The sequence below is a fragment of the Rhinolophus ferrumequinum genome, chromosome 4 (assembly GCF_004115265.2).
Source record: "Rhinolophus ferrumequinum isolate MPI-CBG mRhiFer1 chromosome 4, mRhiFer1_v1.p, whole genome shotgun sequence".
NCBI lineage: Eukaryota > Metazoa > Chordata > Mammalia > Chiroptera > Rhinolophidae > Rhinolophus > Rhinolophus ferrumequinum.
This window is the reverse complement of record NC_046287.1, coordinates 47,461,942-47,489,921: the sequence shown is the minus strand read 5'-3', so window position 1 is coordinate 47,489,921 and position 27,980 is coordinate 47,461,942. Positions and strand designations below refer to the sequence as shown.

Genomic DNA, 27,980 nt, shown 5'->3' with positions numbered 1-27,980 from the left:
ATATAAAAATGTCAAAGCAATTTCATTTATTTAAAAAAGCTGTGAGAGGTGAAGTAGAAGAGAATATATTTTTTACCTTATGGGACTTTCTAGAGTCCTGGACTTCTCAAAATGATTGGATGGCAATCTTCTTTATAATTTTCCTAGGAATTATTTTTGAGATCATACTCATAAAGATTTGTACATCCTTTCAGAAAAAGCCTGCACTTCCTGAAAAGGGTAGTTCAGATTCCCAGGAGGTAAGAAACAATGGTTGATTTCCTTCTCTACAGTTTTTCAAAATCACCCACAAGAATAAATTTGATATTTGGATTACTCCTCTAACTTTTATTGTCTCCCTTGAAATAGAATGACGACAGTTCCCTGAAAAGCCTGACATTTGGTAAATATACAATATCATATTTTAACATAAAACTTGTTCAGCCTGGGCTTCTCCCATTGGTGCTCTGACTTTGTTTTATTCACATTTATCTCTAGATAATTGGTCAATTCACTCATCTTCAGAAGAAAGGTAAGTGTTATATTTTGAAATTAAATGAAATGGGTTGTTTTGTTCTATTCAAAACTTAATTTGTATCTGAGTACTAGAAGAAGGTGTTTTCATATGTATAGAGGACCACAGCTTTTCAACATCATAATTCAATCTAACATTGATTTTAAATGGTTGCTTTGTTCCAAGGTGTGTTAATGGCTTTTCATACATTATTGAAATTATCCTTCCAAATAAGTAGTAGTATTGTTGTTTTTACAAATGAGGAATGCTTAGGTTAAAGTGGTTTGCTTCCCTGCCTCAATCTCTCTCTGCAGTACCCACAAAGTAGTAGTAATCTCCAGTTCTGATAATTCAGTTGGAAAAATATTCAACACTACTGTGAACCAAGCAAACCCTGAGCTTGGTACTGCAGGAGTGACACAAAAGGAGTTTGTAAGATCAGAATTCATCAGCATTATAATGATATATCAGTACAAGGGATTAAATACTGACATCGCTACTCGTTGCTACCAATATTTTAGTTGTTTTCATCAAAATCCATCCATCATTAGATACACAACGGAAATTGTGTTTGGTACTGGGATATCAAACACAATAAGAGAGTCTGTTCTCAAGAAGCTTATATTCCTGTGGAGGAGACATAATACTTAAAGGATGCTTGCCTCACAGTATGGTAACACAGTGATAGAAATATTATAAGAATATTTAGTAAATACTTAAGCCAGCACAGGGGTACTGGGATGGCTTCACAAGGAGGGTTATGCTGGAACTGAATTTTAAATGATATATGAAAATTGGTCAGAAAAAGACAGCAGGTTAGGAGAATAAGTAAGGCATTTTAGAACATGAGTCGAGGCAAGGAAACAAAAACAGCAAAGTATGTGCAATAAATTATGATTGTTTCAAAGTGGCTGGAATGCTAAGGTTGAGTTAGAGAGTAGTGGGAGATGAATGTGAAGATACAGGTGGGAGTCAGATCATGGGGGACTTCTGTACCCTGTTGATAAGCTTGGATTTGACTCTGTAGATAGTTTGTAACTGCTGAAGGTGGTTAAGTGTAGGAGTGACACAGTTTTGTATTTCTGCTGGATAACTGTTAGCTGTGTGGGAAATGAATCTGGCAATTACTTGACTATAATTTCTTTCATTTGTCAGGTATAAAGGGGCTTTATTCATTTAATGTGGTTGCTCAATTTTCACACTGGATACTAACAACTCCAGTTTGTAAGGTGGGTGCCCTGGGAAGCAATAACAATATCTGGAGGTACGGGTAGGTAGAATGCTGGTCAGAGCTGGTTGGGAACAGGAATGGCAGAGAACACCAAAGCACCTCAGTAGTGCAATCAGAATAAGTCATTACCCAGAAGTCAATTGGACAGGCCCAGAGTCAGTGTTTCAGGTACACAGGGGTTAGGTGTGTGCATTGTATTGAAGGTTCACATATGTATAGATGCTCCTCTACTTATGATGGGGTTATGTCACAATAAACCCATTGTAAACTGAAAATATTGTAAGTTGAAAAAGCATTTAATACACCTCATCTGCAGAACATCATAGCTTAGCCTTGCCTACCTTAAACGTGCTCAGAGCACTTATATTAGTCTATAGCTGAGCAAAATCATCTAATACAAAGCCTATTTTAGAATGAAGTGTTGAATACCTGTAATTATGCATATCCCTTTCCCACCATTGCAAAGTCTAAAAATCATAAATCGAACTCTCATAAGTCAGGGACTGTCTGTAATTAAAAACCAGATTTTTTTTTTATGGTTGAAATTTGGTAACATTTAAAAACCAGAAGATTGATAGACAAGAGAGGAAGCCACAAGAAGAAATGGGGAGAAAAGGATTTTCAACTTCAGAATCAAGGTGACCTCCGAGTTTCCCCATCCCTGTGTGCCATTATTTCATTCCTGCCTAGGGGGAATTTAATCCTTATGTGGCATCTTTCTAGGTGGCATTCGGGGAAAGTAATCGAGACGAAGAGATGGGGCAGAGGGTTGTTGAGGGAAAAGGATAGGGAAGAGAAATATGGCTACTATCATGCAGCATATTCTAGCGAAAAAAGCACAAAGTTTGAATTTTAAAAAGTCTAGGTTTATATCATAGTTCTGCCTCTTAATGCCTTGGACAAATGACTTAAACTCAATAGACCTACATTTCCTTACTTTCAAAATAGCAGTTAAATTTACTTCTGAGGAATATCATGAAGATTAGTTAAAATTATATGTGAAATAAGGCAAAAATATTTTACCCTGACACCAGAATTTCTTTTTGGGACAGAACTATATTTGGGAGAGCATCTTAAATTATCTTGAAATAAAAAGGGCTTGAATATTGTTTAAAGTGTATCATTTCAGAGACAGAGTAGATTTTGTCTTGCTTATGAAGTGGGAGAGAAGAGAGAGGTGGGAGGATGGACAGAGAGGAGGGAGGAGAAGGACTGAATGGCCTAAAGGACATCAAAGGCGAGACACTCAGTATCTGAAATCAGGGAGAGCCATGCTGGCCGGCCATAGTCTCAGGGACCAAAGCAAACTGCTGCTCAGGTTTTGGGGAAAGATTTCTCTCAGGGTTGACCTCACCCTTAGCAATGTGGGAGAAAGTGCCACCAATTACATACATGACTTTCAAAGGCTGAAGCTGGATGGTTGGATTCAGAAGCATAGTTCCTGAAGCGAGTTATCATGGATAGATAAAATTGTTTAAAAGCAGATTTGGTGTTCATTTGTTACTATGACTATAGGGCTATGCTATAGGCATTGATTGATTTAATTGATTTATAACCACTTCTGGTATTTACTTGTTACCATGGCTGTAGAACTATCAGTCATTTCCTAATAGTGTGGGGAGTTCTTTTTAAATTTTCAAAAGCCAGTTGAGATTTCCTAGGGGGGAGAGGCCAGAGAACATTACAGAAATGGAGCAACATGCATAGTATTTAAGTGGGAGTTCTTTGTATTGCTGTAGTCAACTCCCTTCAATTTCTACCTCCAACTTTTCATTAAAGTCAGTTATGTTTATGAGTGGTTTGTGTATGTGGACTCCCCCCACCCACCATTGAACTTGAAGAAAGGGTTGGGTTGTACGTCTGGGTCAGCTTGTTGTGCACAAGTTTTAGCAATCACCAACCTAGAGGCAAAGATGGCCATTCAGCAACTATTTACTGAGAACCCACTATGTGCCAGGCATTTTTGTAGGCCTTTGAGATACATCAGTGAACAAAACGGACAATGATCACTGCCTTACTTTTTAGTTAGAGGAGAGTCTGATAATAGACAATAACATGATAAATAAGTAAATTATATAATATGTCAGAAGGTGATAAGTTTTCGGGTAAAATAAAGATAGAATTGAGTGAGAGGAATCAGGGTACCAGAAATAGGGGAGGAGAGGTAGGTTGCAATATGGGATTTAACTAAAGCCTTGAAGTGATAAGGGAGATAACCAAACATATGATCGAAGAGTATCCCAGATAGGGGGAATAACTAGAGCAAAGGCCCTATGGAGGAGTGGGGAGTGTGCCTAATGTCTGAGGAATAGTAAAAAGGCCAGTGTGTCTGAAGCAGAGAGGGAAAGGGAGTGACATATAGAAGGTCAGAGAAGTAATAGGTGACCAGGTCATGATTGGGCTTTATCAGCCATGTTAAAGGCAGTGGCTTTTACTCTGAGTAGCAATGAGGAATCACTGCAGAGTTTTGTGGAGGAGAATATATTCTGTCTTACAAAGTCCGACAATTAGATTCACGAACTCATCCTAGAAAAAGGATTACATACCTTATTGCTGAATATCACTATGGTCACCATGAAAGTACTACCCATGGGAAGCTATGCACTGACACCAGCACCTAGTCCACCTTCAAAGCAATTTTGGAACTCTTTTTCTGGAATGGCCATCATAGCTATTGTCTTTATTACCCTTGATGTCCTGAATGTCGTCAGAATGTCTTCCTTTCAATATTTCCTTTATCTTCGGGTAAAGAAAGAAGTCACTGGGGGTCAGATCAGGTGAGTAGGGAGGGTATTCCAATACAGTTATTTGTTTCCTGGCTAAAAACTTCCTCACAGACAGTGCCATGAGAGCTGATGCATTGTCATGATGCAAGAGTCTGGAATTATTCACAAAAAGTTCAGGTCGTTTCAACTTTTTCACACAGCCTTTTCAACACTTCCAAATAGTAAACTTGGTTAACTCTTTGTCTAGTTGGTACAAATTCATAATGAATAATTCCTCTGATATCAAAAAAGCTTAGCAACATAATTTTGACTCTTGATTTGGATCGTCAGAACATTTTTGGTCATGGAGAATTGGCTGACTTCCATTGTGCATTTTGACGCTTAGTTTCAGGGCCGTATTGGTACACCCATGTTTCATCACTAGTGATAACATGGCCCAAAACATCGTCTTGCTTCTCCAAAAGGTCTTGGCAAACTTCGACTCTCCTTTGCTTTTGTTCATCGGTGAGGTCCTTCGGGACCATTTTTGCACATACCTTTCTCATGCTAAGACTTTCAGTTAAGATTTTCCTAACTGTTTCTCTATCAATGTTTACTTGGTCTACTGTGCTTCTCACAGTCAGCTGATGATTTTGACGTACAATTCGATGAATTTTTGCAATGTTTTCATCAATTCCACTCATTACTGGCCATGCTGACCTCTCTTCATCATTGACATGTTCTCTTCCTTCAGAAAAATGTTATAACCCATTTGTACACTGCCGTTTTCTTCATGGCATTATCCCGATAAACCTGGACTAACATGTCCCTGATTTCACTTCCACTCTTGCCAAGTTTAACAAGAAATTTAACGTTTGTTCGTTGCTCTAATTCAAGCTCAGACATTCTCACGATGGCAAACAAAAACACGCGACAATAATGAAAGCTATGCAGGAAGACACCACCACATGTCCACACAAACACAGCTGTGAGACACTGATATAACAAGGTTTTTTTGTGAAACCTTACTGAGATGTTTGTACAGTGCTGCCAATGCATGCCAAGTGCATGGTGGCAAGTTTGAGAAATTAATTGTCAGACCTCATAGATGTAGACATAGATGATATAGATATAGATAGTTATATAATAGATATAGATATGGAGATTTATATAGGAATTGGCTCACATGGTTATGGAGGCTGAGAAGTCCCACGATCTGCCCTCTGCAAGCCGGAGAACCAAGAAAGCTGGTGCTATAATTCAGTCTAAGGCAGAAGATCTGGGGTGGGAGTGGGGGATGCAACACGGGTGTGAGTTTCAGAGTCTAAAAGCCTCAGAACCAGGAGCTGTGATGTCTGAGGGCAGGAGAAGATGTACATTCCAGATCAAGAAGAGAGAGGAAGAATTTGCTGTTCTACCTTTTGTTCTGCTTGGGCCCTCAATGGGTTGGATGATGCTTGCCCATATTGATGAGTGTGATCTTCTTTACTAAATCTACTGATTGAAATGCTAATCGCTTCCTCAAACACCCTCACAGACACACCCAGAAATAATGTTTTACCAGCTCTCTGGGTATCCCTCAGCTCAGTCCAGGAGACACACACATTTACCCCAGTAGGTAACAAAAATGTGTATATAGCCTATATATTAAATGCTAATAAATAACATTTTTGAGAACTTGAAAACTATTTAACATATTTTCAATATTCACCCAACATTTTTGTGTTATCTATGAAAAAAAGGTAGCAAATAATAAAATATTCCAAATTCTAATTAGCAGATTCCAAATTAATGAGATTTTGCAGTTCTAATAATTTTCCAGGTGATGCTAATGTATTTGGTCTGAGTATTTTCAGACCACACCATTCATTTGAGGTAGACAAGATACTGGAGAGTCCATTTTCAAGATCATTACTCTAGAAGCACTGCCCTAAAACAGAGGCTTTTTCTTGATCAAAAATAAACAGCTGTTAAAATAATCTGAACTGACTTATAGAAAGCTGTACTTAATGGTATTGGACATTCTTCTGTTGTACCTACCAACTTTCCATAAGACTATTTTTATTCTTGTCAAAACTTTCATAGAGAAAACAGAAACAAACTGATATTTCTTGGAAAAGGGTATAATCTTAACCTGCAACTTTGATTCATTGTTTTAAAACTGATTTTTGGACAGGTTTTTGGGGTGAAAATCCCTCATTCTCTGAGATATGAAAATGACTTATTTCACTTTGTCAGGGGATTAATTTATTAAATGCATGGAACCAGGTAATGAATTGTTTTATACTATGGATGTGGCTTTCCAATTTATATTGAGTTATGTTTTCAGATGCCATATTGGGTTTCCTTAAATCTAGAAGAGTATTCTTGTATGAAATATGTTCTAAGTGATAAAAGTGACAATTCATTTACACATTGTTTTCTTGTATTTCAGAGTTGATGACTTTTCAGAAAGAACCATTGCTTCATCACTTACATCTGAAGAAAGTGAAGGTAACGTTGAAAAAAGAGCCTTACCAGCAGATGAAATAATTTGTGCAGGTAGCAGTGAAAGTAAACATCAAGTATGTTACTTTAGTGAAAGTCGTACGGCATCTTCAAATGGGACTAGCTCATCTTTGTCACTGTTTCATTCAGAAATAAAGAAAATTATTCTAAGCCATAGAGGATATCCAGAAAATGAAAATAAAATACAATTTTCATCAAAGAACTTATTTTCAATAATGAAAACCAACAAAAATAAAAGCTTAATGTTTTCCTCTGACTTTAACTTTCCAAGAACTTCTGGAATCACTATGGAAAGTGAAGATCTAGATGTGGCACCATGCCCTCCTGCCCATTTGTTTCTTTCTGGAGACCAAGTCAAACTTCTGGAAGAAAATGTGAAAAATCAAATTCCTTTAAAACCCAATGCTACATTACAGAGTAAAATTCTGTGCTCAAGATCTCAAGGGTCCTTGATTCAGAATCAACATTCTGTTAGAATGGATATTTCTGCACAAATACAAGATTCTTTTCCAGGACAAAGTGCTCTTCAGAATCAGGGTTTTTATGAAACCCAATTTACTAGTCAAGCTCAACAATTTGTTAATCACCAAGACTTAATCAACAGCCAGACTAATATTGAGGCCAGACACTTCGCTCCACTTCAAGATTTAAGGAGAAAACCATTTTCCAGCAGCACACAAGACCCCTTCCAGACCCAAGATATGGACAGAAGCCAACATTTGGTCAAAGTCCCATGTTCTGTTGAGACTCGAGGTTCAGTCAAAGGCCTCAAGTGTGATAAAAATCCCAGAGATGAGATCCAATATTCTGTTTGGTCTGAAGATTCAAATAAGATCAACTATTCACTCCAGGGGAAAAATACTATTTTTAAGAATGCCAGATTTCTAGTTTTAACTCTGAGTCCAAATTCAGTTGCTGAAGGGATGCCACAACTAAAGAGTACAAAGCCAGAGGGCCAGAAACAAATTGCTACATCAAAATTAAACCAGTATTCTGTATATGGCTCAGTATCTCTTTCACCTGCCATTAAAAGGCAGAAAAACAAAAGAAAAGCATTACACAATAAAAGTAAATTTAGTCTCAAAGGTCCATCTCCAAAGTCAAAGAAAACACCAACTTCATGGGTATTTCAAATCACAGTATGTCACAATTCAAAACGTCGCAAGTTAGGATGCAAGTATAACAGTAAGAAGAAAGAATTACATCCAATTGAGGAACTGGAATGCAATACTAGAAGCAACATTAAAAATATGGAAGATAAAAGAATATCTGATGCATTTCACAATGCCACCAACACTACAATTTCTGAACCATCTGATACAGAAATGCATGGCGAATTAAAAGCCAAAACAGATACACCAAGAATAATAGGGCTTAGTCATTCAGTGGTAAAGCAAAAAAAATTACCAGATGAAAAGAAAATATGGAATGCAAAATACATTGAGAAGAAATGTATATTTAAAAAGCCACAAGAACATAACAGAGAGGAAGAGGAACAAACTCTGCAAGAAGCAGTTTCACAGCTTTCAGAAGATTTCAGGTTCAGCCTACAACTAAAGCAGAAGCCCAAATATATCAAATTTCAAATAGGACAGAGCAGTTCAGGAAGTAGAAAAACTCAAAATAAAGAGCAAGAGCTACAACCACAAACTCTTTCTACACAAACGATTTTGGGGACTAGTCCATGCCCCACCATGAATCCATTTCAAGTTGAGAAGGCGAAGCAAAGCAGAGGCAGACTGACAGTCAGAGAAACTGAAGATCTGAAGAATCCTCTTACAGTGCCAGAGAACTTACCAGCTAGTGAAGTTTTCACTGAAACACCAGAACATGGTACCTCACTTGGTGAAAGCCCCAGAAAGACACTGCATGATCATATCGCAGAAGAAAAGGAAGACTTAAAAAGACTTTCACCGGCAGTTGCCCTGAGGTCTTTCATTATCCACATACTTCCTTTATCATATTTTAAAAGGCAGAAAATCAGAAAAAAAATATCAGGAACAAAAAGTGTACTCAATCCCAAATGTGTAAATATGAAAGTAAAGAAGCCAGCAATTTTACTGATGCCTTATATCAACAGACGTGGGACTCCAAGTCATAGAAAAAGATTGAGAGGCAATTTAAAGATCCTAATTAAACAGATGTTGCCAGATAAAATTATGGCAGATGTGCTTCTGAATGTTACTTGCCCTCACATGTCTAGTTTGCCTCATATTAGAACACACAGCAGATTAAATGCAGAGAATCACAATCATACTAAGCTAAAACAAGAGAAATCACAAATTGAGTGGGAAGAAAAATGTTCAGATTCCATTAATAAAGAATTAATAGAAGACTCTGGAAACACAGTAGAAGAAGCTAAATTGCAAGAGGAATTGAGAGGGGACAAAGAAACTCCACCAGAAGCAGTCCTTCATGATAGTTGGAATCTCAGATTGGATGCACATCCAGAGATGGAGCTTAACACAGAGGAAGAAATGCATCAACCAATTACATCTGCAGAAACCATTATGGAGTCTCTTTCCTCCTCCATAATGGATCCATCTCATGTTGAGAATATGAAGAAAAGCCTAACCACCCAAACAGACTTAAAATGCACTGAAGATTCTGAGATACCTCCTCCAACGTCAGAAAAATCACTCATTGGAGACCCTTTAAACCAAACAAGAGAAAGTGATGTTTCAGATACAAGGGAAATGGGTTACTGTTTTGCAGAAACAAGGGCAGAATTATCAAAAGATTTACCCGCAACTTTTCCACAGACTTTTAATTGTCACATGCCTGGTTTAACTCATTCTAAAGTGAAGGAAAAGAGGGTAAGATTCACACACATAGATTGTATAGAGAGACCCAAGTCTCTACATATCAAGACAATTAAACCTTCAGTTTCACAATTATTTAATGTCACAGGTCACAGAGAGAAACTGGAATCCAACTTTAAGACCAAGTTTGAAAAGATCAACCAAGCTAATGGATTGGTATATGAATTTCTAAATGCCCTTTATTCTCCCATGCATAGCAGATTACAAGTAGAGACAAACGGCCTATGTCATGCGCACTTAAAGCAAGGAGAACTAACAGATGAAGGGAGACCACGGTATGTTGATAAGAGTAGTGCATTCAACAACAGAGAAGCAAAAGTGCAAGATGGAGAGGAAGTGGAGCAAAAACCTTTGCTAGAAGCAGCTCCACAGCGTACCCGATACCTCTCAGGGGATGGATGTCAAGGGAAGGAGACCCATCTTGACAAACCAGACCCAGCACTGAACTGTTTAACACAGGAGCTACAGGACCAAACATGCTTTACAAAAACTGCTTTGCAGACTGACCTCCAGATGGGTCCTAGAGAAGCTGAGGAACTCCAGAAAACCAACAAAACAGAAAATGCCATAACAGCTCCTAGGGGTCTGAAAATTCCACCTCCCAAAGCAGAGAACTCATCATTTGATAAACATCTGAACATGACGACAGAGTGCGGCTTACCATCCGGTGGAAACCCTAAAGAGCAACTAGATTCTTATTTTGTGGGGAAAAATTCAGAGTTACCAAAAGATTTGCAAGTGACATTCCTGATGTCTTCTGATTCTGTCGAGTCCTTTGTTTCTAAATCTAAAAGAAAGAAAAACACATCAAGAACATCACGGAAGCAAATAAGAGTGAGTCGTAGAACTCACTGTTCTAGGGGGGAAAAGCCATCAACTTCACACATGCTTAATGATAGTCAAAGCAAGGGATTACAATGCAATTTGAAAAAGATGAAAAATCCACAGCAAAATAAAAATGTAGCAGATGCATTTTTGGATATCTTTCACTCCAAAGTGCCTATTTTTCCCTACATCAAAATGAGTAACAGACTAAGCATAGAGACAGACATGCAGAAGATAACAAGACTTGGTCGTATGCAGCTAATGCAAGAGAAACTGCCAAATGCAAGAAAAGTACGTTGCCCAGATCCTATCGATGTGAGTAGTTTATCTAACAGTGTGAAAAACGGGAAGGAGGAGGAAAGGGAACGTGAAGCTCTACCAGCTCCAGAGAATAGCCGAGACTTCATGTTCCATGCATATCAGGAGAACTGTGACCTTGTTAAATCAGATGAGGAAATGAAACAACCAGAAAGTATATATATTCAAGTACAACCACAAATACGTCTTATACAAACTATTTTGGATTCTGCTCCATGCCCCATATTGGATCATTTTCAATTTGGAAATGTAGGAAACTGTGCTAGCTTTTCACGTCCAAAGTCAAGGAAAGCAAAGACTGATGAAATCATATGTTCTGCAACAGAGTGTGGTGTTCCATCTGAAGCAAACCATCCAAAGGAACAGGCTGGTGATATTGAAAAGAAAGAGACAGTAACTTTTGACTGCTGCATGCCTGCTTGTGCTACATCCAAAAGGAAGAGAAACTTCAAACAATATTTAGGCATGAAAACTTTCGTGAATCCCAAATGTAAAATTTTAAAAGCAAAGAAACCATCAATTTCATACATACTCAATATCAAGGGTGGTACTAGTCCAAGCCATAGAAAAGAATTGGGATTTAACTTGAAAACCAAAATGAAAGAGGTGCATCAAGATAAAAAAGTGGCAGATAAAATGTGCTCCTTCATGAGTATTATACATGACAGTAATATGTATAACGATATAAGAAGGGAAAAAGACATGGTAGGAGAAAAAAGACTGAGTTCTAAACAAGTAAGGCAAGCGATATCACATGAAGGGAGTATTACTTCAGATAACATCAAAGAAACGAATCATCACGGTGAAGAGGAAGAAGAAAATGAACAGGAGACATTATTAAAAGTAGTTCTACCACAGAGCCAACATTTCATATTCTATTCAGACCAGAGGAAGGAGCTTGATCTTCACAAATCAGAAAACGAAAGAAGTAGGAAAATTCTGTTTGTTACGGAACAAGACATCCCACAACAAATGCAGCCTACAGATCCAGTGCAGGTAGAGGAACCAACGAGAAGCCACCAGACACAAAATGGTACAATATATACAGCAAGTTCAAAGCTTCCTATAATAAAGTCAAAGGAATCACTAATTGGTGAAGTTTTAATAGATACAATGAAATGTAGTCACCCAAGTGATGGGAGCCATATGGAGGAATTATATAGTCGTGGTAAAGAGGAAAAGGCAGAGTTTAAAAAAGATCAACAAGCAACTATCCTGGAATCTTTGGATGTCACCACACCTGATCCATCTGAATCTAAAAGGCAGAGAAAGACATTTACATGTACAGCCTTAAAAAGCAAAATGAGTCCCAAATGTATAATTGTGAAGGCAAGGAAGACACCAATTTCAAAGATATTTAATATCCCAGGGAATGCGTGTCTAAAAAGTCTACCTTCAAAGACCCTGAAATCACAGATTATTGACTTTTTAATTCATATAATATATTCTGTGGTACTGGAAGATCTTACAGTTGAGAGAAAGGCAGGATTAGCACAAGAATTACCAGCAATGCTTCTCGAGTCTTTGGATTTATCAACAATTGCTTTACCTGCATCAAAGAGAAACAATTTAAAACTTATACACAAGAAAAATAAAATGAATCTCAAACATGTGACGTTGAAGGCAAAGAAGGCACCAATTTCCCAGACTTTTAATATCACAAAACGTGCTACACCAATCCATGGAAGTCAATTTGAATGCAACTTCAAAACCATGATGAAGCAAGATCAACCTGTGGCACATATCATTCTAAATGCAATTTCCTCTGCCATGCCTGTTTCACTTGACAGGAAAGTGCATAGTATAGTAAAAGGAGAAACAGACATGCCACGGAAAATGAGATTCAGTCATGAACTGAAGGCAAGACAGCAATCACCATATGGAGAGAGAGCCTGGTGTACCGATTCCAGTGATAAGAGGGACAGCATCTCAAATAGCACAAAGGAAGTCGAAGTCCGAGGTAGAGAAGCTCTTTGGAATTCTCAACACTTTACGTTCAGTGCTCATAAGATGAAGGAGCCTCACTTTGTGAAATCAGATCTAGAACTGAAGAGTTCAGCAAGGAATAAAATCCGAGAATCACATACCACAGCGCAGGAGCTGCAGCAACAAACACTTTTCACACAAAGTGTATTACATTCGATTTCTTGTTCTATTTTGAATTTACTTCCACTTGAGAAGCTACCAAAAAGAACAAACCCACAAAAAGGATTAAACGCGACGGGGAGTCCAAAGATTTTATCTCTAATGCCCAGGAAGTCAATTAGTGAATCTTTCATTGTTACAGCAAAGAGAGGCATCCCATTTGAAAAAAGCCCTAGGAAGGAAGTTGGCAGTTCTATTCCAGAGGGAGAGATAAGGTTACAAAAGGATTTCCAAGCTAGAACCCTAGAGTCTTTTGATTTCTCCATGCCAGTTTCATCTGAGTTTAAAGGGCAGGGAAGTGCAGCACAAATCCATGAGCCTAGACCTGGGCAAGCAAAGATGGCATCAGTTTTAAGGACAGTTAACATCACTAGGTCTAGTGCCCTTAGCTGTGGAAAGGAACAGGACCGCATCTTGGAAAACACGACCGAAGAAATACCTCTAGGTATGTCAAATATATTTATAAATACCTTTCTCTCATCTACATCTGTTTCAACAGCCATCAAAACACATAAAAAATTAAAAGCAAAGAAAGGTCCATTAAGAAAAAACAATATCACACAGCTAAAACAAGATGAAGGGAAAAGACTGAATACATATTCCTCTAATAAATGGAGTACCTCAAACAACACATCAGAATCAAGATGGCAAAATGAAAAAGAAGAAGAGTGCAATGAAATGCTTTTCAAAGCACGTCTACAATTCCTGAATAGTATAGGAAGCAGAAAAGATCAAAAGATGCTTATTGCAGAGCAAGAAGTACAGCAAAAGACACTGGTTTCAAAAAATATATTGGAGTTGATTTGTTCTCCACTGATTCCATTTCAAACTAAAAATGTGAAGAAGACTATCTCACCACAAAAAGACATATTACATAGAATTGGTGAAAAGATTCCATGTCCAAAATCAAGGAAAGCAACGTTTGATGATCTTTTAATCAATGAAACTACATTTGATGAGAGCCCTACAAGAAAGTTGGATGTTAACAGTGCAGTTTCCCGACAACCTGAAGAAGAAAAGGAATACATAAAGACAATAAAATACACAGTTGATCAAAATATCCCACCTACCAAGTCAGGGAACTCAGTGCTTGGAGATCCATGTAATAAAAGCTGGAGAAGGAAAATGGGTGGTCATATTGCCAAGAAACACGAAGCCTTGCAAAGAGATTTACTAACGATGTCTACAAAGTCTGTTTTGTCTGAGTCTAAGAGACAGAAAAAGGTATTAAAATTTCCAGAAAGGAAAAATCTTACATATTTTTGGAGTCTAAAGACTCCATTTCCAAAAGCAGGGAAATCAGAGACTGACTTAATACAATGTGACACTCTCTGGGATGGAAATCCTAGGAAGAAATGGGATAGTCCTGTTTCTGAGAGAAAGGCATGGAATAAAAATGACTTAGCAATAACATTCTTAAAACCTTTAGATTTTTCCAGCCTTGATTCCTCTGAACCTGAAAGCCAGAGCTACACATCAGAGTTTGTAGCCAAGAAACATATAATGAGTCCCAAGCATGTAACTTTGAAGGTAAGGAAACCACCAAATTTACATTTGCTTAATATCACAGGGTATCTTACAGAAAGCCATAAAAAGAAAAAGCAGGACAAATTTAAGTACAAGATGAAAGAGAGGCAATTGAATGAAAGTGTGGGAGAGCCGTTATTCCATGCCACTGAGGGAGCTAAGATTCCACCACCCAAACTCGTGAGTGATAAATCCTCATTGGATACAACAGTGAGGGGTGCTCTGTATAACAGAACACTTCACAACAATCTGGATCGTCATATTACCGAAGAAATGGCAGGATTAGGGGAAAACTTAGCCACAACTTTCTGGGGGCCTTTAGATTTTACCTTTCCTGTTTTATCTGACTCCGAAAGCCAGATAAACACAGTACAATTATCAAAAAAGAAAATCACACCGAATCCTAAATGTTTAACTCTGAAGAAAAAGGAGAGACCAATTTCACAAATACTTAAAATTAATAGGCAGTTTACCACAAAACACAGGGAAAAACTTAGATCCAATTTACAAATCAAAATGAAAGAGATGCCGCAAGGTAAAAATGTGGCTGATACATTTCCAAATGCCATTTACTTCACATTCAATATCTCTGACATTAAAAGGCAAAGCAGATTGGAAACAGAGATAGACAGAGTATCAAAGTTTAGTCCTATACAACCAATACAAATGGATTTATCAATTAAAGGGCCGGAGATTTCACCATCACTTAATGCCGCAGGTCATTCTGCTTTAAGCATTAATAAGGAACAAGAACAGAAGATAGATATAGAGAAAGATAAAAATGAATTAAATGCAGACCTAAAATTTAGACATGCTTCTATGCCTATTCAACTGCACATAAAAATGGAGCATTCACCTAATACGTGTGATATCTATGAAGAATGTTCTGAAAAGAGAAATGCCCTAAACAAAGCAACAGTTAGGGAGAAACAAGAGTATGAAAAGCAGGTTTTATTTAGAACAATTCCACAGTATATCCAGCCATTTGAATTTGGAGCAGATCAAATGAGAGAGCCAGGTCCTTTGAAATCAGAAGCACCCTTAATTAATACAGTATGCCCCAAGGACATCACTTCTCAGAAAACAGACATTGATTTAATAGATCAAAAGGCAAAGATAAAAGCTGTGGAAGAGTTTAGTCCAGAGTCTGTTTCTTTCTCTAAGATACATCTACTTCAAATCAAAACGCAGAAGACAAAATGTAAAACTGCCAACTGGCAAACAATGGCAAATCCCAAGATTCTGATTCCAAAGGCAGAAAAATCATTAGCTGATGTGCATTCTGTTAATACAATAGAGTGTGATGCTTCATTACAGCAAAGTGAAGGAATGGAGGTAGGAGGGCGAGGGCAGCCTGTCCTGTACAACAAACAGCAAGAACCACGTGCCTCAGGAACTATCTGGAGTCCTGCCTCTGCTGACACACTTATGTATCCTAAAATCAGAAAACTGAAAGCCAGGGCAAAAGCAGCAGATGTGAAAAACAGTGTACATACTAAACAGGCAAAATTAAAGGCAAAGAAACCACTTGATTCCCAGTTGCCTAATACTACAGGATATGGAACCCAAAGCAACAAAAAGGAAATGAGATGTGACATTAATACACAGAAGAAGGCATTCCAGCAAGGTAAAACTGTAGCAGATTTAGTTCTGAGCACTATTTGTGACTCTGGATCTATTCCATCTCAAATTAAAGGTTTTGTGGTAGTAAAAGGAGAGACAAGCAAGCCGAGAAAGCTGATACGCATTCCTCCACCGCTAAAGTTGAACAAATCACTAAGAAGAAAAATGTCATCTTCACAGTCCACTGATAAGAGTGTTATATCAAGAAATATTAAAACACTGAAACAATGTATTAGAGAGCAAAAGGAAAAACACCAAACTGTTTTACTAGACCTTCTCTCACAATGTAGAGATCAGTCAGTGATTAGCCAACAAGTGGAGAAGGAGGCCGACCGTGTAAAATTAGCAGATTTAGAAAGAGAAGTATGCCTTGATCCATCTTCACAGAAGAGGGAAATCAATTACACTAGGTTTGACATCCCCAAAATTAGAACACATACAGAAATGGAATTCCTTACTGCACCAAGAGTAAAGGATAGAGATGAAGACATTGTTGAATGTTCAGTTTCATTTCCATGGGGGAGACAAGCATCAGAGAAAACTGATAATTCATTAAGTTCAAAAGGACAGAATATGTTCCTTACAGAGTTGGATGCTTCTCAACAGAAGATACGCAAAGAGCAAGAACCGCTGAAACAAGGAAGTACTTCAATGAGAAATCTGCAGTCTACTGCCTGCTCCATTATGGAATCTCCTCATTTGGAAAACACAGGAAAGGTAACTGAGAAAGACATTAACAGAAAAAATATTTCACATCTATTGGGAAGAGAAGGATTAAAAGAAACTGATGTCTTACAAGGACAGAAATTTCTCTGTATAAATCTAGAAGTATATCAAAATATGTCTACAGTGAAACCAGATCACGGCCCTGAAAGTATTTTGGATTCTGTATCTGGCCCCAATAGGGAACCTCTTCATGTAAAGCAGGCAGTAAATGCAACAAGGAAAGAAAATGTTAGCATACCTATAAGCTTAGATGTAAATCCATGGAAAAAAGAGCAATTAAAGTTAACTGATATTCCATTAAAATCAAGTAGACAGAAAATGAACTTTTCAAAAAAAACAAGGGCAAAGGAACTCAATAGTTCTAACCAGAATAAAGAAAATATTCTGGTATCCATTTCCTCTCGCATATTGCATCACCTCCATATTAAACAGCTAAAGAAGGAAGTCTCAGCAGAAGGAATAAGTTCAACAGTTTTAAGTCCAATGGTAGAGAAGTCATCAAAGGAAGCAGGTATTCCAGTGGACCAACCTCCGTGCTCAGAAGGAATTAATTTGCATATTAGAGGAAGAAAAGAACAGGAACAAGAGAGTATATGCAAGGTTCTTCCAACATCTATTTCTCATTCTTCGTTGGATATACTTCAGATTAAGTCTCCACGGGTAAAGAAAGCATTAAAAGTCATAGATAGTCCAACATACCACACTTCAAATACAGAAGGAAAGAAAGAGCAACCAGAATGTATGCACCAGACTTTTACAAAGCTTGCTTTTCACTCTTTGAAGGAAATATTTCAAAGTAAGGTGCCATGTAAAAAGAAGACACTGGATGAAGTGGTTAGCACTGTGGATTACACTCCAAGTGCAGAAGGAACTGGCTCACTTATTACAAGAAAAGGAGAACAGCAAGAAATATGTACATGTGAGGCTCTTCCAAAGCCTGCATCCCACTCCAAATCAAGTTTACTTCAAATTAGTACCCCAGTGCAACAAGTAAAATTAGATGACACAAACATGATGCATTGTGAATATTTAACTTCACAAGCTAAAGAAGCATTAAAAGGAATGGATGACATAGTTGGATATACTCAAAAAAGTGAAAAAAGACAAAACTTACTTAGTATAGAACAAAAACAGCAGCATCTGTTGATCCCCTGTGAGAATTTTCTGGGACATATGTCTTACCCTCAAAATGATCCCTGGCTCCTGCAACATTTAATGCCTCAGACAAAGGAAGCATTAGCAGAAGTAGGTAATGTGTCAAGCAGGACAAAAGGATTAGATTTGTTTTCTAAAGATCAGCCAAATACTGTATGTGCGTATGGACTGGAATGTATTGTACCCTCGATTCTTCCAAAGCAAATGAAAAAACAAAATACAACACTGCCTTTAGAATCATGCAGTAAAACTATAAAGTATCTGAATGTTTCATTTCCAAAAGGGAAGAAATCATCAGATAGGGCACAGGTAGTTGATTTAATATCTAATTGTAGCTCCTCCAAGCTAAGAATTAGAAAGATGGAGCAATCATGTAAGGCATATCATAAAAAGGTGCAAAAAGAAGTATGTTTACCTGGAAGGTTTTTACATTCTCCTTCTATCTTTATGCCTCTTTTGCCTGATAGTAAAATACAGAAGAATAGCATAAAACAAAGAGTTAAGAAAGACATAATATGCTCCAAAAGAAGAACCTTGAAGTTGAAGAAATCGGTATTTCCAAATATACTCGATATCACTGACTGTGATACCCCAGGCAACAGACCAGAACTGCAGTGCAACATAAAAGAGAAAATGGTAAATAAGACACAAAGAAAGGGTAAACCTGATTTGGTTGTCACAAATATATATGAGTTTATCCCTTCTTTACCCCACCTCAAATTGAATAAACTGACAGTTGATGGGATTATTGCAAATAATTTAAAAAGAACAAAACAACATATGTCACAGAAAAAGGAGAAGGACAGAACAAAAGGAGTCAATATGAAAGGAATAATGGATCTCAACGTGATTTTGAAGGGAAAGAAATCATCACTGTCACATATACTTAATAGAAAGGAGCTGCCTGTGCAAATAAAGCAAGAGAGCAAGGTGCAGATAGGTAAAGGTAAATCAGATGTGAAACTGACAACCTTGTGTACTTCCTTACCATCTTTATCATATCCTAATTTGAATTCAAGAATAAAAGTAGGAAAAGATAAATCAGGAATACCAAGGAGCTGTCTTCCACAACTAGAGCTCCAGGCATCATCAAATGTTAGGAAAATGTCATTTGCAGAGTCAATTAATAGAGATAGTTTAAGCAATGTAATAGAACCAAAACAATATTTGCCACAGAAAAAGAGGGAAGACAGAGAAAATATTGCATGTGTGAAAGACATAATGGGTGTCAAATGTATCACTTTTAAAGGAAAGAAGACAACGTTTAAACACATGCTGCATGGAAAAGAACCACAGTGGAACAATAAAGAACAAGAAAAAATGATGCAGGAAGATAAAAGTGATCTGGATGTAGTTCAGAATAAACCCTATGCTTCCATTCCTTCTTCACCTTACCTGGAATGGAGTCCTGGAATAAAAGAAATATACATGCGAAGAATAACAAGATTCTGTTTTCCATCAACACTCCAAGAATTAACAGATGCAGTGGGAACATGTGAGGAGCCAACTGATGAAACTTTAAGCAGTATTAAAAAAGCAAAGTATATGCCACAGAAAGAGGAAGATAGAGTTGAAATGGCTTTGGAAGAAATAAGGCATCCCCAAAGAATAGCTTTGAAGGTGAAGCAGTCTCCAATTGCACAGGAATTACAGTTGAACATCAAAGAAAAAGAGAAAAAGATGCAGGAAGATAAAGATAAACAAGTTGGGATTCAGAGCAAATTTTGTGCTTCCGTCTCTTTTCCACCTTACTCTGCAGTGGATACAAGAATAAAAGGAGAAGCAGCTATGCTAATAAAGACAAGATCCTCTTTTCTACAACCAAAATTTCAGGGGTCATGGGATATAGGAAAAATAGCATATAAAAAGTCTATTTATGGTGATATCTCAAACAGTGTGAAAAAAGCCAAAGAACATATAATGCAGGAAAAAGATGAGAGAATAAAACTGGCAAAAATCATACCTTTGAAGAAAAGGAAATCACCAATTTCACAGGAAATCCAATGGGACATCAAAGAGCAAGAGAAAAAGATACAAAAATTTCAATGTAAATCAAGTGTGGTGCTGACCAATACCAGCATTTCCATGCCTGATGCTTCTCATTTAAAATTGGATACGAAAATTAAAAAAGCAGACTATTTCACTGAAGTAACAAGATACTCTCTTCCAGAACTATCACACCAGAAATCATCAGATGCAGGGAAAAGAGAACATACAAAGTCACTCGGTATCATCTCAACTGATGTAAAAATAGGACCGGACTATGAGCCACAGAAAGGAGAGAATGGAGGAAAAACAGTAAATATGAAAAATAGACTGTACTGCAAAGGCACGACTTCTAAGGCAAAGACATTACCACTTCCACATGTACTTAGTACCCCTAAAGGCTGTGGCCCCCAAATTAGAGAAGTAGAGACAAACGTAAAAGAAAAATTGGGACACATACAGGAAAGGAAAAGTGAACTAGATGAAGTTCTGACAAGACTTTCTCTACCTCAATTTAAATTAAACAAAGGTAGAGAAGGCAAGGAAGAGAAACGAGAAATAACAAAACCTGTTCTTTCATGCTCAAGGCAGAGGGAATCATCAGATGCAGACAAATTAAAATATACAGTGTCACCTTTGAATGATGTCTCAAGTGATTCAAAAAGAACACAATACATGATGCAGAAAGAAGAGGATAAAGCATATGCTTTTGAGAAAGACATCATGCATCCCATGTGTATAGCTTTGAACTCAAAGAAATCACCCCTTTTCCATATACTCAAAACAGAAGAATTGCAAGTGAAAATCGAAGGGCAAGTGAAAGGGGGGCAGGAAAGTAACAAGGAAACAATTGTGCTTCTGAGTGAAATTTGTCCTGTTACTTCCTTAACTCAGCTTAAATTGGATGCAATAAAAGAAGAGGAAGGTGAACCAGTAATAATAAGGAATGATGTGCCATGTCTTGAGCTCCAGCAGTCATTGTCTTCAGGGCAAATAGCCTCTACAAAGTGCGTTGATAGCTATGTAGAGAAAGGAAAACAACAGCTACCACAGGAAGAAAAGGACAGAGTACAAAACAGAACCAAAGTAGACAAAGACTTACTTGAAATTACAGGATTGTCTCCTTTACAATTACAGCTCCCTGTGTCATCAGGTGCTGGGAAAATCAAATATGCAGATTCCAATGAAGGTATTAGCTCATGTCGTGTAATAATAAAAGTTAATCAACATATGCCGTGTAAAGAGGCAAAGGACAGAGTACAAGTAGAAGATGGGAAAGGTAGGATATTCCCCCAAATAACTTCAAGAGCAGAGATATCACCACTTACACATCTGCTCGGTAGAAAGAGACTACATTTGAATCTTAAAGAGCAAGGGAAAGATGTGCCCAAAGGCCAAGGTAAGCCAGAAGTGGTTCTGAGGAAAACTTCTGCTTCCTTACCTTTTCCATCTCACCTGAAACAGGACACTAGAATGAATGGAAAGGAAGACACAGTAGGAGTAACACAATCCTATTTTCTAGCACTGAAGAGTCGGGATCCATCCAATTCAGGCAAAACAACATATACTAAGTCATTTGATGGTCATATGTTAAAAGAGGAAGATAGACTCAAAATAGATATTGAAGACAACATACACCCAATACATATGGATCTGAAGGCAAAGACATTACCACTTCCACATATACTCAATAACACAGAATTGCAGTGGAAAATTAAAGAGCAAAAGAGAAAAGTACAGGAAGATAAAAATAAACTAGTTACAAATGTGAAAAGCATTTGTACTTCACTTACCCTACCATATCTTAAATTTGATGCAACAGAAGAAGAGGGGTACATGATAAGAATTCCTAAATTGACTCTCCCACAACTACAGTCCAAGGAATTATCAGATGCAGCGAAAACAGCATATGCAGAAACAACTGATGGAGAAATTTCCAATAATATAAAAGAATTAAAAGAATGCGTGCTACAGGGAGAAGAGAAGGATAGAGAGAAAAAAGTGGATGTGAATGGTATAGTGGATCCCAGTGACATGCATTCAAATGTAAAAAAATCATCTATTTTACTTACATACAATCTAGGTGACCTGCAGTGGAAAACTAAAGGGCAAGAGGGAAAGGTTCGGGAAGTTCCCTGTGAGCCAGCGGGTGTAGTGATGACTAAGACTTGTACTTATACATCTTCGCCACTTCACCTTAACGTGAATACCAGAATCAAGGAGAAGAGCATGGCGACATTAACCAGCTCCTCTGTTTCCCCAATACACGTCCAGGGATTAGCAGATTCCGAGGAAGTGGTATATGTAGGGCCAAGTATGAGGGATATTTTGATCAATCCACAAGAAGAAAAACAGTGTATGCCACAGAGCAAGGAAGAAGATGGAGTGGAGACAATAAACCTCATGTTCCCCAAACATCAAGAAAAGATACAGGAAAGTAAAGATGACCCAGGTGTGCTCCTGACCCAATCTTCCACTTCATTACCATCTCTCTCTCACATCAAATCGGATAAAGAAATACTAGTAGATGGCGAAATGCTAGTACTTAAAAGGTCTGTTTTGCAGAGAATATCAAATGCAGGGGAAAGTGTACATACTGAGCCAATTAGTGGTGATACCATGAAAGATGTTCAAAACAAGAAACAATACATGCCTCAGAAAGAAGAGAGGGACAGAGAAGAACCAGTAGTTGTGAGAGGTTTGACACATACCACAGCTAGAACTTTGAAGTCAAAGAAATCATCTCCTTCATATACCCTCCATAGAACAGAATTGCATTTGAACATTGGAAGGCAAGAACAGGAGAAACATGAAGGTCAAGGTAAACCACCCAGTACGATGCTAAGAAAAGTGTATGTTTCCAAACCTCCTCCAACTAACATAAAATTGGATAAAGGTACACAAGTAGACGAAGAAGGGCTTGGAATGAAAAGACCCTGTCTGTTTCCACTAAGGCTTTCAGCATTATCAGATGCAGAGAAGATAGAAAATACAGAGGCAATTGGTGGTGATGTAAGAAAAAGAAAGCAATATATATCACAGAAAGAAAAAATGTATGAAGTAGATATGAGGATCAGGATGCAACACAAAGAGGCAAGGATTTCACCAATTTCACATATATTTAATACAAAGGAATTTATGTTGAATATTAAAAAGCTGAAGGAAAAAGTGCACAAAGGTAATGATGAACCATGTATGGTTCTGACAAGAACTTTTCTTTCCATCCCATCAGCACTTCCCCTTTATCTAGATTCAGGGAGCAAAACAGACAAAGATGCACCAAGAGTTACAGGATCCGCTTGTCCGCAAAAAAATCTCCAGGAATCATTAGATACCCAGAAAATAGCTATTAGAGAATCAGTTTCTGGTAGTAAAATCATTGTTGAAACGGCAGGACACACTGTTCCACGAGAAAAGGAAGGACAATGGACCTCAAACTTTATGATCAGTGTACAGCGAAGGAATGAAACTCCACAAGTCAAATCCGAAGGAGATCTGAGTCAGTTAATTGTAAATTCACAGCATGAAGACATTTATTTTACAGGATTTGATACCCTAGGAAGTGGAAAAAAGCCGGAGTGTTTCTTTACAGGGCTAGAAGCTCAGCCAGAAAAGTACAAAACAGAAACTTTTACTACATTTCTTTCCTGCCCCACAATGGATCCAACTAAAATTGAAAATCTGAAGATAGAAACTGAAATAATGGATAACTTAAACCATAAAATGTGTCCTCCGACTTTAGGTTCACTGCCAAAGGAAATATCCAAGGAAATATATGTCACATTGGGCACCCCTGTAAATTCAAAAGGATTTTCTGTTTCTGAGGAAGATGACCACCAAACATTATCAAAAGCATCACCAGGATCTGCAGATTCATGTAAATTTGATAAGCCAGAGAAAGATGTACAATGTAATGATAAAATGAGCAAAATGTTCTCTTCCAAAGCATTAGCACCACAGATAAAGGGATCACTTAAGAAAATAAATATCAGAAAGTCAAATACTTGCCAAAATATAGAAGAACAAGAAATTGCCATGAAAAAGCAAGCAGTACAGCGGGCTGAGAGTGGGCACATCACCAGACTGAACTCTAGCCTTTCTCTTAAGTTTCCACTTCAAAATGGAAAGCAGAAGACACCCTCAGAAATAGGTGTACACGAACAAACTACAGTGTACCCTGGAATACAAATACTACCAGGAATACATACGAGTCTCACAGAGTTTGATACCATACAAGGGAAGAAAGAACAGGCAGTGTTTATTCCAGAACAAGAGGAATGCATTCTAGAATCACTTCAAAAGTCTCCTTTCCTCCGTTGGCCTTTTCCACCTCAATCTGGAGAACTTAAAGAAAAAAATAAAACTCACACAAGCACAACTGTAAATGCAAAGCAAAAAAAATTAGAAATGGAAGATGGGAAATTAAAAATAGACACAAACATAGCTGTCCATCTGAAAGAGGACAAAATAGAAATGCACAAACACACCACTGTCAATTTGGAGAAGGAAAAAATAAAAATGGATACAAGCAATACTGTAAACCTGAATGTTCTCTCTCTAAAAGCAAAGAAATCTCAAGTTAAGACTCGGGTAATCACTGAGATGGCAAACAGCTGCCCAATCAAGCAAAAACATAAAAAGGAACTAGAAGTATCTAATGCAAAGCAAAATATTCAGCCACAAAAATTATTTCAGAGACATATTCTGGATTCATTGTATGCCTATATTCCTCTTTCTCACAAATTTGAAGGACGGAAAGGCAGATTAACAATAGCAGATTTGAAAAGAGAATTGTGCCCCACATTTTTAACTATGAAAAGCCCAAAGCATCCAATTTTACAGATTCTTGGCGACACAGGACATGGGACTCCAAGCAATAGAAAGAAATTAGAGTATGACTACAACAAACCAAAAAAAATATCTTTGTGGAGTGAAGGTGCCTCTGGAACATTTATCAGAAGTCTTTCTATTTCCATGATGAGTCCATCTCAGACTGAAGAAACAATAGAATCTGAGATGAACCTAAAAAGAGAAAAGAGAATCTGTGTTTCTAAATTCCAGGAGAAATCACCAAATGCTAATAAAAGTACTAAGAGAAACAACTCAAGCACTGTTAAAAAAGGGGACCAGAATTTTACAAACAGAGTTCCAGAAGATCCCTACCCTTTCGTGGTGGACCAACAGCAAAAGCAAAAACTTCCTAGGGTCAAATCAGAAGCAAATCCCAGTAGTGAAATAACTGAGAAAAGTTTAACTCCAGAAACAGAAGAAAGGGTTGTTCCAGGGCATGATATCTCAAGGATCATAAAAGAACCTGACTGGCTTATGATGGAGCAAGAAGAAAAGGAGCCAGAACCCATTCTGACACCCACAGAGTGTCCATGCATATCTGAAGATCCAAAGGGCAATGTGGACACCCACAGGAAAAGTACCCTAAGTATGAGCATTTCCCCTCCAGGAGGAGAAACACAACTTGAGATTCATCTATTCGATGCCATGGAGTATGCCTCACTACCCAAGCATAGGGATCAGAGTGAACCCATGCAGAATACAACCACACAAAACGTCCAACAACAAAAAACTTTTTCAGGAACTGTCCCCATACCACCCCAAGTTAAAAATAATGAAATAAAAATAGTGGCAGATAGTACAAATGCAGAAAGTTTACTTCTTCTTTATGAAGCAATTAAAAATGTCTTTGAATCCCAGATAAAAAGTATGACCCAAAACAAAGTTTATGCTGATATACTGGAAAAAGTAAAAGTCCATAAATCTGATGATTGGAAGTCACCACCTTTTGCTTGGGGTCCAGATACAACATATACAACAATACATCAAAAATTGCAGCCAAAACCCATTTTAAAATGTTTTTCTCCCAAATTAAAAAATAAGCTCGCTAATCATTTAGAATTAAAAGCACGTGAAATAAAACTGAATCTGATACCAGATATGGCAAAACAATCCTTCCAAAAGTTCAACTTGTATCCCAAACTGGCTGTTTCAGAAGATAAGAGTTGGAGGCTTTATCCAAGACATAAAAAAATGTACTTTTTGTCTCTAGAAGGTATTGATACTGTCAATCTTAACTTAAAACACAAATACCAGAAAGATTCACCTCCTATCAGCTGTATGAAGACACTGATTGTTAATGTTTCAAGTGGCAGAGAGGAGAATACTACAAAGTTGAAGAGTATTAAAAAGCTAGAAAGTGGAACATCTGCAATGATTTCTGCTAATGAGATGCCATTGTCTCATATTCTACAGAAATATCCAGTAGAAGAAAAAGACAAACTTCTCATACACTTTTCTGTGAAAACATTGGAGATTCAAATGAAAGCCTTTCCCAGAATTGTAATGGAATCTTACGCAATGGCCAATGCTCAGGATAGAAGGAAATATTTATCTAAATGTATTCATTTTGGTGTCAAAGTACCAAAACAAAAAAACAGAATTTTGCTATTTTTTGAGGAAAAACCTCTTCATCAAATAGACCTTGATTTACCATACAAAAACATTCATTTTTGCCTGGGGCTTCCAGTAGAAAGTATGTCCCCTAAGCCAAATACACTTCCCAAACATATTCTTAAGTTAAACACAGTTGCAGTATGTAAAGAAGTAGATAATAGTGAAGAAAGTGATAGTCTTTCCATTGATAAAGAACTGTTAGAAAAACATACCTCTTTCAAAAACCAAAGTCCTCATGAAAACTCATCATTGATCAGAAAATTCCTGGAACCAACCCTTGTGTGTGCTTCTGACACTGGACAACATGGAAGAGTGAAGAAAAACACTACAGCCCTTTCAGTGTTAAAATCTCATGTGACTCCAGAAAAAGATAAACAATGTCACATATGGTTTCAAGAAACAAATACACATGAATCTTTTGATTTAAAGACTCGGGAAAATGTTCCTAGTTTAGTTGATTCTCATTCAATTCAGATTTCTGAAGATTTTACTGATAGTCAGACATTTATTGAGAGTTCAGCCGACTTAGAGGCAAGCTCAGCTCTTGAAGTACATGAGAGTGAAGAATGTATGTTTTTAGAAGCCACCCCTTATTTAAGTCAGGAATCACAAAACGTTCTATTTGAATTACAGAAAGGCATTCCTTTGGAAAATATTTACAAGATGAAAAAACTCAAAACTGATTTGAAACCATTTTACAGTGAAGATTCGGGCTCCCATCATAGTAGAAGCTGTAGAAAACATTCCTCAGTTGTGACACCACCTTCCTATGAATCCAGCAGAAGCAGGAAACATAGGTCATCCTCCAAAATGCGATCTCCTAACTGGCTGTGTCACAGTTCACTAAATACTATAGAAGCTCCATTTGTATCATCTTCAAACGGTGAAGAGAAACTTTCATGGATTACAAGAAACAGAAAAAATTACTCTTCAGCTCCCTTAACAGAATCAAATATTAAATTACATCTTAGAAAAAGCCAAGACAAACCTCACAGACACCCAGACAGCAAAAAAAGAAAGAAGGCCAAATTTGATTTATTTACAAAGAACGTTCATTGGGACCGTGATTATAGCTATACACCGAGTAAAGAGAAATGCACAAGAAAGAAGAACATGTGTAGTTATGAGTCAGAAAGAGCAGATTATTTCCCAAGCAAACGTAAGTCAGCATCACAACCTCATCGAGACGCTCTCAACTTCCATTCTGAAAGAAAACAAAACCAGCCATTTTTTTATGTCTGTATACCAGCAGACTCACTGGAGATTATACCCAAAACCATTCGCTGGACTATTCCCCAAAAAACTTTAAAGAAGAGAAACTTCAGAGTTCCCCTAGTGGCAAAAATTTCAAGTTCTTGCAATATGTGGAGTTCATCCAGAAAGATGTTGGGGTCGCTCTTAGAGGCTTTCAACCCAGTTCATCAAAATTGATATTACCACATACCTATATT

General features: G+C 37.5%; 1 protein-coding gene across 1 annotated transcript; it reads left to right on the top strand.

Annotated features, from left to right (window-relative positions):
* The first annotated feature begins 8 nt into the window (after window positions 1–8).
* Window positions 9–27,960, top strand: CCDC168 (coiled-coil domain containing 168). The gene is given in 10 exon segments (XM_033104010.1): window positions 9–239; window positions 349–382; window positions 478–511; window positions 6,864–10,363; window positions 10,955–13,492; window positions 14,288–15,828; window positions 15,943–16,497; window positions 16,588–17,662; window positions 17,792–25,473; window positions 25,567–27,960. Coding segments are annotated over 10 exon segments (19,584 nt in total).
* Window positions 27,961–27,980: the final 20 nt, after the last annotated feature.